Source organism: Gobio gobio (genome assembly GCF_949357685.1).
Source record: "Gobio gobio genome assembly, chromosome: 20".
In the NCBI taxonomy this organism is placed as follows: Eukaryota; Metazoa; Chordata; class Actinopteri; order Cypriniformes; family Gobionidae; genus Gobio; species Gobio gobio.
The window spans coordinates 12,664,481-12,677,786 of record NC_137113.1 but is presented as its reverse complement, the minus strand read 5'-3'; the positions used below and the strand labels follow the sequence as shown (position 1 = coordinate 12,677,786).

Here is a 13,306-nt window from a genome sequence, read left to right as displayed (position 1 = left end):
TTAGAGTGTAAATTAGAGTAAAATTAAAACCATTAAAAACCATTTTCAATAACTGAAATAAAATAAAATATTAAATGAAATATTAAAACTTAAATGAAAATTAGAAATGCTAAGTCAACTAACTGAAATGAATAAATAATCAAACTTAATTTTAATTTCTGAAATGACTAAAACTGAATAAAAAATTAATTAAAGCTATAAAAAACTAATAAAAATGCCAAAAGCACATGACAAAAAGACAAAATGAAACCTAAAAAAATGTATAAAATAAAAGCTAATTGAAAATAATAATAAAACATTGAATTAGTATATAAAGAATATTTGTGTCCAAGCGTTTTTTCCCATGGCTGGCATATTTTTCCAATTGTTTTAATGGGTGCGCCTCGTTTTTTTAAAACAGTAACAGCGTGACAAGGCTTTTTTCCATTCGCCTAGAGTTGAAGAATGTCTAACTTTGGGTAAAATGCAGCGCTCATCACTGTCACTTTTTTACCCAGCCGTCCAATCACAGTGGAGGTGGGGCGGGACAAATACCACAACGACCATTCGCCACATCCTGCTGGGACAATGGCAACAGACGACACCAACAAGCACGACAACGAAACAAAATCATTGAAAACAAGAGCCAGAACAAATACTTTACATTGTATCGAATTTTTATATTCAGAAACAAACTATCTGGGAAATCTGAAATTAGCAACACTTTCATAGACATTTCGTATATATCGCACAAAAAAAAAAAAACAGGCACTCTAAAGTCCCCACAGCAAAGTGTTTTCAGAAAGCGCTGGTGTTTTCAGCTGGCTAAAACCGCATTGGTGGACACACGGCCTAAGAGTAACATGCTTCTCTGCGATTTGACTTCAAGGAGACCAGACAGAAAGGAACCAACTGTTGTGGCCTTATTTGATAATACACTGAAGTTGAATAAATAAAGTCACCTATAAAAGGTGTAGGGGTTGAGGCCGGAGACCTCCAGAGAGCGAGCATCAGGCTCATTGACCCGCTGATGGACCATCACCCAATCCTCATTCTCTCCAATGACACCGACCTGAAAGCAGAAGAAAGAGAAAGAGAGAGAGATTCATGCAAGTGTTCAGGCAAAGATCAAGTATATATTGTGAAAGCTCCCCCCCCATGAATAAAGAGTGACCCACCTGGGCCTCCACCTGCCAACGAGAAATTGAAGTCTTGCCATCGTATCCTGGCTTGAACTGTAAGGTTACTGATCGCGGGCCGATGTTCGAGATGGCCAAGTTTGTGGGAGGCCCGGGAAGCTCTGTATCAGAAGACAGAAAAGAGTGTTCTAGTTTACATGAAGTTATTTAGTTTGATTTAATCCAGAATGAAATTTTGCAATAAATCCTAATCCTAAAAAAATCATAAACCAAACATTAAAGGAATGTTGAAGTATGAAAATGTTTAGCTATGTTATGGCGCCCTCTTTTGGTAAGATAAAAACACATTTCTAAGGTGTTCTGAGGTTTCCTAACCATGGCTGTGTGGTTGCTAGGGTGTTCTGGGGGGTTGCTAGGGTGTTCAGAGATGTAGCACAGGCATTGCTACATAGTTGTTTGGTACATAGGTGTTTGGGGTGGTTGTTACACCATAACAATTGCAAGCAGCACTAAATGTACTTTCATAAGCAACAGTTTCTGCAAATTTCCCACAGCTAAATGTCTGTGTGAAAGGCAGAACTGTATGAGAACAGTGGTACAAATCATTCCACACTCACAGCTGCTGCCCAGCTTATTGTCAGAAGATGAAATATGCCTCCAATAAAACACTGTGGGAATGTCGTGAAAGCAGCAGGGTCTGTACAACTTAATAAGGGTAACATGGTGCGACACTGTGACCGTTCAGGATTCTTTAAACGTCTACATTTACTCTTGAATGTGTGCAGTTTGTACATGGTTCGAGTCTGGAATCCATAGACTGTCTAATGAAGCAATAAAGGAGAAACGATCTCTGCCCTGGGAGTCATAATAGTGAACTCCACGCAGCCAGGGCATCCGTGTGTTTGTGCTGCGCCGATGCAATAACGAGAGCTCAGACGTTTAACTTTATAACCCTCTGTAGTCCTTTTAATGGGAGCTCTAAAACCAGGGGTGGTCTGAAGCTGGTTCAGGGGAACTCATGTAAAGAGAAGAGTATGTGTGCGTTTTCTCTTCTCCTAATAACATGCCAGACTTTGTTCCGGTTTGGCTTTAATGTGCAATTTGCCATAACTGTTTTGACAGGTTTGTGCATATATGTGTGCATACCACTTTACCTGGTGGTACTCCTGAAGAGATAGTTGAAGATGACAGCTGACCCTGACCTTTGGAGGTCATTCCGGCCACCTCAATGGTGTACGTGGTGAGAGCGGTTAGTCCAGTGACTCTGTATTCCAGAGTAACGTTAGGCAGGTAGTGTGTAACCCGAGTGTTAGTACGGTTATACTCCTCCCATGATATACGATACCCTAGGAAACAAATATTAAATATAAATATTAGAGATGCACCAATGTATTGTTCATAGTCTTTCTTGTGTTGAATTTAGTTAATGTGACAATAAAGGCCCGTTCACACCAAGGACGATAACTATAAAGATAACGATGTAGTTCTAAAAATCGTTCTCAATATTAATGAATAGCAGAGTTCACACCCCAGCTATAATGATAAAGGCACAAAGAAATGATATCGTTGGAATCACTTTCAGAACTTTTTTTTACCAGGTGATGAATGATAAAAACATCGTAAGCCAATCAGAATACATCCTGCTGTAATGAACGAGCATTTAAAACAGCAGACAAGTAGGCGCTTAGAATGAACAGAGCGATATCATCCACTGGTGTGGAGGCTAATATAGTTATCTTTATAGATAGCTTTAAATGTATCGTTCTTGGTGAGAACGGGCCAAAAGATAGCGACATCAAAGCAGGCTCTATTTGACCCATCACCCATAGTTCAAGCCATGGTTGCCAGGTCTGTGTTTTTCCCCCAACATCAAACATTTTTTGTAGCGCGCCTCCCATCCAATAATCGCAAAGAGCTTTGTGCTTTGTTACTTCTGATAAGAAACATACGTTTCACAATAAATGGCATTCTGACACTCTTAAATGTGCCATGACAGATCGCTGTAGCGCCTCAGTTCAAGAGTCTTTTCTTCCACTTCAACTCTTTCCCCACAAAGTTGCCAGCCAGCATTTTTGATCATTTTCACAAAAGTTTCATGGCCCCCAGAATATTTTGTTGTGTGAATATCTGAACATCCAATATATCAAAAGAAGGAACAGAGCCTCTGTTTTTAAACAAAGAAACCTTTTTATTCTAGCTTCATGCATTCTTTTTTATCAACACTTGAATGTGGGCAAGTTTCAAAACAAACAAAAAAAAGTTACATTGTGGGCAAAAAAGCTGAGAAAATCACTTTTTTTTGTCAAAGACTACATCCAGATCGGATTCAGAACAATGATCAAAACACAGATCGAATCCATTAAAACTCCCAAAGCTTCAGAGTCCTATATCTCATCCTGGGTTGACATTTCATTCAGTAATGTTACGCAGTTTTGATTTGTATATGCTGTTTAATGTTGATGATCGCCAGGGCTCGACATGACATTAACGCTTGTCCGCTTGTCCGGGACAAGTGGATTTTTTGAAGGTGCAAGTGAAAGAGAATTTTACTTGCCCGACCGAACAAGCTGATTAAAACGTCAAGAAATAACTAGGGAATCACCAAAATGCAACAATAATTCTGTATTCATTTAGTGTAATTGGCGATCGATAGTGGATAATAATATATAATGTATAGCGCAGCCTCTCGAGGAGAAATCAAAAATCAAATAAAAAAAATGAGCACGCTCATACAAAGAAACTCAGTTAACATACACGGTTAACATTACATATTGTGGAGTTTTTATATTTATAACATATGATAGCCTACAGTAATGCAACATCATAGAACCAAGAGTGCTGTTTTCCTGAATACCATCACGACTGAAAACAATACTGATTTCATACTGTACTGTATAACAATACTGACAGTTCCATAAACAATTAATTAACATTTAGTTACTTACATTTTAGTTGCAATATTCATTGTTTTTGTTCGATTTCAGCAGCAAAAATAGTTCCAAACAAAGATCACAGCAGAACCATAACGCTTCGCACAGCAACGGTGTGTTACTGAATGATTCAGTGTTTTGAATGAATTAGTTGAATCAAAGATTCAATTCATCCGTTTGAATTAATCGTTTAAATGAATGACTCAATGACTCACACCTACTGGTGGTTTAGTTTATTTCTTATTTGTATATTCAAGCATATTTAAAAAATCTTGTTACATTATTTAATGCAGTTGTAATTTTTTTGGGTGTAAATGATTTCATTTGATTGGTAATAGCCCAATAGTGTCTTATTCTAATTTAATTTCTAGATCAAATAAAATAAAATAAAATGAAAGCTGAAGCATATCCTATATTTAATAAGATGAAAAAATACCCTTTATAAAAGGTAAAAATATCACAAATATGCAGATTTAAATGTGTCAAAGCTGATTGAACACTGATGAGAATATTGCTTCAGAATAAATTATATTTACAAAAAAAAAAAAAAATTCCAGATAAGCACTTTTTTTTTTTTTTTTTAAGTGAATGACTGATTTACTTGTCCGAAGGACAAGCACATGAACTGGCTTAATGTCGAGCCCTGATCCCGTTATTTTACATATGCATCTGCTTACATTGCTATCGCTTGTTTCTGCTTCTTTTCCACCTGTGTTTTGAGAAAATCCTGTCAATGGCAGGAAAGCGTTTTCTCATAAATGCTAGGAAATTCCGTCAATGGTGGGTAAAGAGTTAATACATGTTATAGCACAAAAAAAGTTATCTACTGTTCACAGTTCGTAAGTTAGCTATAAAACCCGATAGTGTTAACAAAAGCAAATGTGACATAAAAATGCAATTGCTTAAGACAGGGGGTTTCAAACTTCATGGTGCCAAGGACCCATAAATATGATGAACCTTTATGAGGGACTCCCTTCCCAAAATCCTTCTATATATTTTTGTGTATGAAAAAAACATTTGAACTGTTAGATAAATAGTAAATGTGACATTATAAATAGCCTAAAAATATTGTTTCCCAACTTAAATGGACTATTAATGTTGGATGTATAAACCTGAAGAACACTTTCAATAAAAAATTATTTGAATAAGCAACTTTCATAATAAATGTATGCAAGCAGCGTACGTACTGTGTTAAGAAAACTACCTTACAACTCCAGTGAGCAAGATAAAGGGGACTATAGTGAGAAAAACTCACTAAAGATACAAAGCAAACATATACAATTCTGGAATGTATCCGGAAAGAAAGGAGAGAAACATTTAGAAATGATACAGTTAGATTATTCAGTAGACTTTATCCATTTTTGCTTAAATCTTGATTAAAAGTGCTTGCTGTTTTACTGCCTTTAATGTTAATTTCTGTTGGAAACTGCAGTGATATGTATGTATTGGTACATATTCTGCAAGTTGATGTTCATGTCCTGTTCGACAATACCAATTCTTCAAAATATTATAACTGCTCGTCCACAATCACATGCATGTCATTCCGGACCATCTAAGAAACAGCATAGAAAATCCTGTCTCATACACTTGACATCTATGATTGGTTTTGCAGAAGTCATCAATGGAGCAAAGAAAAATTATTATTTCTGCAATAAAAAATCATTGTAAATAACAGATAAAAATCTCACCAGTCAGAACGCCGTTCTTCTCATTGGGTTCTCTCCAGCTGACTTTGAGAGAGGTGTCTAGAATCTCAGTGAAGCTCAGGTGACCCACGGCACCAGGAGCTGAAAATACAGGACAGGGATCAGACTGTGAGACCTTCAGGTGCAGTATACCTGGAGATGTGAGTGTGGTTTCCATTAAAACAAGGTCAGAGATTATCCTGTTTCCACTGGTTCTTGGAATTGAAAGCACTGAACATCAAAAATGACCATGTAAAGCAGGGCTTAAAAACTGAAAAGAAAAACCCATTGGTTCACTCGGAGCAGAATCAGCATTTTAACATTTTGAGCATGCTTTTGGTCAAATGTTAATAATATAATGACACATCCAAGTGTCTGACCCATACATTAAGCCAAACTTTGACAGCATAGAAGCGGTTCTACACTAACCTGCAATTTTCTCTGGTTTCAAAACCATGCTGGATTTACCTGCCATTCATTTTCACTTAAATGTAATACTCTGAGATTTCAAAGCTAATGCCAGCACATTGCCATTGCGACTTAACTATGATGACTTGACAACTGAGGCAGAACATGATTTCACCAAGTGCAATATGTTTCTGGATCATTCCAATCAACCAATCAGATTTGAGGGACACGTTTACAGTTTACAGAGTCAAGTTTAGGCTTACAACCAGAGTTAGGTGCTTCTATATCAGTGTTTTCACTATCAATTCCTTCTGATTTTAGGGATAACTTATGGGTAGGGTTAGGTTTAAGGGTAGGGTTAGGATTACATTCAGACAGGAATGTTGTTCCAGGATCAACAAAATATGTTGACACAGCAACGCGTCTAAAGCGTGCAAAATCAGGATGTGCACAACTGACATTTGTGTAGGCCATACTATTTGAATTAATGATTGGTTGACTGCCAAATTAAAATATTAAACGGAATTATAAAATAACATTATTAAAGGTATTTTTAAATAAGTGTTTCTGTTCAGAACGATTAAAGGTGCAGTAAGCGATTTTTCAAAAACACTGTTGAAAAGTTGGTTGGACCGAGCGCCACAACAAACGTGTAGCCAATCAGCATTAGGGGGTGTATGATGGTGGAGGAGAGAGAGTGAGCAAGAGGGAAATTTGAAGAAAGATTGTAGAAAGAGAGATGAGAGATAATACAAAAGAGAAAATCTTAAAGGAATATCACTGGAAAAAGAAGGGTTATGATCAGGAAAGAGTTTTAGGACCTGCATTAATATTAGAAAAGCTTTCCAGCGCTAGAGAGACCTACACCGGAAGACCTAGAGTAGACAGTGATGCAGAGGTTGCGTTGTTTCTGCTCCATACGTGAGTAACACTGGTTTTGGGGTTTCACAGAACCAAGAAATGCCGTTGTTGTAATGTTAGCCCTATTACAGGACAGTTTTGAGTTTTGAGTGTCATTGTTTGTCTGGAGCTGCTGGCGACCAACTCTTGCTCGTATTTACTCTTGTGTACCGTTTGTTCATTTTTGTGCTTCCTTGACCTTTTTTTTAAGCATTATTTTGCTTTGCTTCTGCTATGATAAATAGACATCCACTCTTGCATTGCGTGTGTAACAGAGGCCAGCTATAGTGACAATAGACTAAAGAATGTGGTGTTTAGTGGCCTTGTTAGTGTGTCGGCCTTCGAGACCAGCTTGGTGCAGGCTCTTAAAGTGTTTTGGAGGCGGAGCAATGAAGAGAGGGCGCGGGTTTGTTTGGGTTGATTTTAAATATCAACAGTGTTCATTACATACTCCACCTTTAAACTGGATTCCGTTTTCGCTTTTGTTTATGTTCCTGTTAAAATTGAATTTGTTTCCAGTTTTTAAATCGGTTCAGAGCCCTGATGTAAAGTGAGAATGTGTGTGTAGGAGCAGCACTCACTGTCTTCATGTGTGCGCAGGCGTCGTGGAGAGCTGCGAGGGCCATCTCCAGGTGTGGTGAAGCAGAGCACAGAGGTGAAGTACTCCGAGAACTTCTTCAAGCCTGTGATGTGACCCACATGCACGCTGTCCTGGAAGTTCGGACGAACTGTCACGACTGTCATCTCATCTTCCTTTCCTGGCTCCCATGCTAACAGCTAAAAAAAATGAGGGAATAAGATAAATTATCCAGTTTACTTTAATTATCAACTATTTGCTACTACTTATTTATTTGTTTTTACTTTCATTACTTTTAATTTATTTTTAAGTACTTTAACATTTTTGTTTATTTCCTTTAATCTTGTATTATTAATTAAAATGAATTGATTTACTTATTGTTTTGTACGTTGTCATGGCAGCATTAATGTCAAATGTTGGGAAAGAGCAATATACTGGTTCAGCCAAGCTCTCTTTTAAATTGTTTGCAGTTTTTAAGAGATGATTCTGATGTCTGGATCAAAATAGTGAAGTAAAATAATAGTGAAAATATAGAAAAATAGTCTAAATCCCCCATATCCTAGAAGTGGTCTGCAAGATTAACCTGTGCGTCATTGCACCATTACCTAATTTGCATAACAGTGTTCAAATAAGCGTGATTCATTAAAAGTGAATTCCCTCAGAGAATGGCCGAATAGTCACAGATTTTCTCTCCCAATACTATGGTGGATTATTTGGCGTTTCAAAGTTTATAGACACTTGAAACTCTCCTCTGAGGGCACTAAAAAGGGAATGAGAGTTATAAGATTGTTCTCGAATGAGTCCACAGAGAGAGCGAAAAAAAAGCCTGCCGACAAATATTACCTCCAATCCCAGCTGTTGTTGTCTGGGACGAAGCCTGAACCTGGCTAATAAGCTATTAAGACTAATGTGTCCGGCTGACTGTCTCCATTTTGTAATTGTCCTAAACAATTCTTTCCAGAGACAGTCTGGCTATAAAGAGCCAGAGTGACAGGAGGATAAATTCCGGATCTCTCAGCAAAAATGAAAACAAAGGAATGAGTTTGCAAGACCATTGGCTACCCTTGCATCAACAAACTCTCAAAAACCTAAAAATAAAAGCTGCGTTTAATGCATTTTCATCAGCTCAGGTCTGAGTGCAGATTTGTTCTCATTCTGTCAGTGTTTACCTTGTAGCCCTGGTTGATACCGTTGATGAACTGCGGGTTCGGGGCTGTCCAGGTGAAGCGTATTGTGGTGGAGTTGACGGGCTCTGCCTTCACGTTGCCTGGAGCGATGGTGGGAACTGGTTGACAGGTAAAATGGAAAAAGGAAGACAGCGACGGAAACAAATGAGACTTCTTTTTTTGGTAACACATTTCAGCTGCTAAACCCCAGAAATCTGACGGAAAAGATTCATTAGTGCAGACAACTAAACAGAAGTATTTTAAAGGAATAATTAGCAAAAAATGCCTCATATCGTTCCAAACCCATGCACTGTCATTTTTAAAAGGAGATTTTTGAAGAATTTATACACAGCTCTTTCGTTTTCAATAAGTGACCTAAAACTTTGATTATGAGTAAATACATATATTATATATTTTGGTTTGTTCTATTGTATTACTTTAAATTTAGTGCACAAGTTGTATTGAGTATGGTGGGTTCCCTTTCGAGGGAACTCGCACTGCATCGGGACGACGCTTTGGGGATACTCCCTTAGCATCAGCGAATCTGAAACCAGAATGCCAACTAGGCCAATCCGATTGGCGTGCGTGATGACGTCATCGTGACGGCATACCCGGAAGTATAAAAGGGGTGCTGGAACGTAATGGCGGTAGTTATTGCTCTTCAGCAAGCGCTATCTGTCAAACTGTCTGTCTATTTACTGTTGTATGTCAGTGAAAGTGTGTGATTGAAATGAAGTGTGAAAAAGTGAGAGAGTTCAAGCAGTGTGTGCATCCTTGCCCTCGCTACATGTCGGGCTCGGATACACACCTGCTGTGTGTGCACTGCCTGGGCGTTCAGCATGCTCGAGCGGCTCTCGAGGGAGCCGCTTGTGAGCATTATGAAAGCTGACGCTCAGAGTGCTCCGCTCTCGGCGTGAGCCCCGTGGATCGGTCCCGCATCCGCCGAGGCGGTGCGGCGAGGCTGGTCATGGGGCTCACGGATGGACTGTCAGCGGGACTGGGACTGCTGAGGCATCTTCCCAGTCTTTATCTGACAGTTCAGATGTTCTCCTTCCCCGTGTGGAAGCCCGCGCTGCGGCTTCTTCCCCCGGGGCGGAGGACGCGATGTGTGAGAGGTCTGATTCTGAGGAATTAGACGTACTCAGCATCGAGGCAGTCAAAGTCATAAGCACTTCTTAAATATGCAAGATTCCATCCACGCGATTGCTGGAAAAAAAGAAAAAAAAGGCAGCGCGCAGGTTATGGGTCTGCAATTAATGTGAACACACGCGATCGGTGTGCATGAGATACTGGTTGGCTTAACGGACGAGTCCGTATAGTAAAATAAATCAGTATTTGTCTGATATGGCTGCATTTAAGTCTGAGGATTTAAATGAGATATTATCTGACTCTGAGGAGTTAGATATTCAGTCATTTCAGACCATGTTTCACTGTATTGTGTGACACTGTTCGGCTTTTTTCTCGAGGGATGAAAGCCAATTGTATTATGACGGCTTGAACCACGTTGCTGAGGCAACGCGGGGTCTATGAGTCCGTATAAATACAAATAAAACAGTGTCGTCTGATTAATTACGGCTACATTTAATTCTAAGGAATTAAAATTAAATATAATCTAACTTTGAGGAGTTAGATATTCAGCCTATCATTCAGACTATGTTTCACCTTATTGTGGCTGCATTTAATTCTGAGGAATTAAATTAAAATATTATCTGACTTTGAGGAGTTAGATATATTTTTTATTCAGCCTATTATTCAGATCAGGTTGCACGGGTTTGGTGATTATGATGGCATTTAATTCCGAGGAATTGAGTGTCATGTTATCCGACTTTGATAAGTTGGATACTTTAATTCTGTCACCCAAGCGTGTTTAACTTGTGAACTGGATATTCATCTAAGATGGAGCCCTCCTGAAGTTGATGTCGTTCTCGCCGCCTTGTGGCCTGCGGGACACATCAGTTTCAGGCAATTGCTAATCGCAGTGTCCGCTCTAGGGTTGTGGCCCTGTTGAGCTGCTCCCTTAGATGAGGCCCCCTGCTGGCCAGCCCCCTCTCCCGGGTAGGAGCGATCGAGGTCGCCTCCCCTGTGGAGTTTTCGGGAATCGATGCTGTGTTCCCGCCGTCTAGTACGCTTCGGGCCACATCGTTTCCCCGTGCACGCGTGCTGCACCAGCCGCCTCTAGCAAGACTTGCGGTGGTCCAGCAAACGCGTACGCACACCGAAAATCTTCCTCGATTTCGCCCTGCCGGTAAGCCGCTTCAGGGGGTCGGGGAGGAGGCTCGGTTGACACCCGAGACCGGCCTCGAGAGGCTGGTTCCCTTAGCAGATTATCTCGGCGCATGGTTATGCCTCCGAATATATCAGCTTGGGGCCTGCGACTGTAGGAAGGGGCATACAGACTGCAGTCCGGTTACCTTCCCCTGAAGTTCAGTGGGGTGGTCTGGACGGCAGTGGTCCCTGGGCAGGTTCGGGTAATGGAACAGGAAGTTCACTCCCTGTTGGTAAGGAGGCCACAGAATGTGCTCCTCCGCCAGACAGGGAGTCCGGGTTCTACAGCCAGTACTTCATAGTTCCTAAGAGGGATGGCGAGTTGCATCCAACTTTAGACCGGAGGTACTTGAATCGTTCTCTGAGGAGATTCAGATTCAAGATGCTTAGCATTTCCTCCATTGTGATTCAGATCCAGTCTGAGGACTGGTCTGTCACGATGGGTCTGAAGAGGACGCATACTTCCCTGTATCCATCCTTCTGTGTCACAGGAAGTTCCTGAGGTTCGCTTTTTGGGGCAAAGCGTACCAATATCGGGTTCTTCCAGGCGGCCTGGTCTCTAAAATGAAGCTAGGCCACAGCATCACTGTGAAGCAGTTTAAGGTCTGCTGGGGCTCATTGCGGCTGCGTCCAACAGAATATCTCTTGGCCTGCTGCATGAGACCCTTACAGTGGTAGCTGGGAATCAAGGGGTTTTCCTCTGGGGGAAAACCATTCTGTATGATCAGGGTAACGCGCAGATGCCTTCGTTCCCTAGTCATATGGAAGAAACCTTGGTTTCTGTCCCAGGGGCCAGTGTTGGGAGCGTTCTGTTGCCGGGAATCCGTTTCAACAGACGCCTCCCTCACTGGCTGGGACGTGGTTATGGGAAGTAAACCAGGTGGCTTTCCTTGAGGGGAAATCCATTCTGTATGATCAGGGTAACGCGCAGTGGCCTTCGTTCCCTAGTCATATGGAAGAAACCTTGGTTTCTGTCCCAAGGGCCAGTGTTGGGAGCGTTCTGTTGCCGGGAATCCGTTTCAACAGACGCCTCCCTCACTGGCTGGGACGTGGTCATGGCGGCCGCTTTGCGAGAGGTCTGTGGGAGACCAGGCATTTCTCAAGGCACATCTACTGCCTGGAAATGCTGGCGGTCTACAAAGCTCTGAGGAGCTTTTTCCCGGACCTCCGCGGCCACCATGTGCTGATATGGAAGTAAACCAGGTGGCTTTCCTTGAGGGGAAATCCATTCTGTATGATCAGGGTAACGCGCAGTGGCCTTCGTTCCCTAGTCATATGGAAGAAACCTTGGTTTCTGTCCCAAGGGCCAGTGTTGGGAGCGTCCTGTTGCCGGAAATCCGTTTCAACAGACGCCTCCCTCACTGGTTGGGGCACGGCAGGGGGGTTTGAGGTTGCGCCCTCTTTGCAGACTGGCGCATCACATCCTCCTGTGGTCCCAAGGGAAACTGTTGTCCATCAGGGCAATGTATGTCCCGGGGGTCCAAAATCAGGGAGCAGACATCCTGCTGAGGCAGGGGCTGAGGCCCGGGGAGTGGCGACTCCACCCAGAGGTGGTGGAGGCCATATGCAAGAGGTTCGGCCCAGTGGAAGTGGATCTGTTTGCGTCTCGAGAGACGTCCCACTGTCCACTGTGGTTTTTCCCTCACGCATCCAGCTCCGCTGGGGCTGGATGCCATGGTGCAGACGTGGCCGAGGCTGCGTCTGTACGCATTTCCCCCGATTGCTCTGCTCCCGGGAGTCCTGGAAAGGGTCCGTCGACAGGGGGTCAGTCTACTTCTGGTAGCACCCCGTTGGCCGACTCGAGTTTGGTTCTCGGATATCATAGCTCTGCTAGCAGGTCAGCCGTGGGAGATTCCTCTGAGGAGGGATCTCCTATCTCAGGCGGCGGGTACGATATTTTACCCCCGCCCGGAGATTTGGAACCTATGGGTCTGGCCCCTGAGGGGACCAGGTACATAGAGGCTGGCCTATCGGCGGAGGTGATAGAGACCTTACTCAGCTCCAGGGCTCCGTCTACGAGGAGACTGTACAGCCTCAAGTGGAATGTATTTTCCACTTGGTGCAGAGAACGTGAGGTGGACCCAGTTAACTGCCCAGTGGCTTCAGTGCTGGAGTTCCTCCAAGATCGTTTTTCTGCAGGGCTTACCCCGTCCACATTCAAGGTGTACGTGGCTGCCATTTCGGCTTTCCACACTCCTCTGGGTGATGGGCCTCTGGGTAGGCACCAGCTGGTTGTACAATTCCTCCGTGGGGCTCG

General features: G+C 42.2%; 1 protein-coding gene across 8 annotated transcripts in view; it reads right to left on the bottom strand.

Moving 5' to 3' along the window:
• Nucleotides 1-13,306, bottom strand: part of sdk2b (sidekick cell adhesion molecule 2b) — a 422,576-nt gene that overhangs the window by 50,386 nt on the left and 358,884 nt on the right. For all 8 annotated transcript variants that reach the window (XM_079801210.1, XM_079801212.1, XM_079801214.1 and 5 more), the window contains exons 18-23: nucleotides 8,788-8,903; nucleotides 7,623-7,818; nucleotides 5,737-5,835; nucleotides 2,273-2,464; nucleotides 1,158-1,279; nucleotides 942-1,051 (exon numbers count right to left, since the gene is read on the bottom strand). In XM_079801210.1, coding sequence (XP_079657336.1) covers nucleotides 942-1,051; nucleotides 1,158-1,279; nucleotides 2,273-2,464; nucleotides 5,737-5,835; nucleotides 7,623-7,818; nucleotides 8,788-8,903 — 835 coding nt within the window. The remainder of the gene's footprint in view (nucleotides 1-941; nucleotides 1,052-1,157; nucleotides 1,280-2,272; nucleotides 2,465-5,736; nucleotides 5,836-7,622; nucleotides 7,819-8,787; nucleotides 8,904-13,306) is intronic.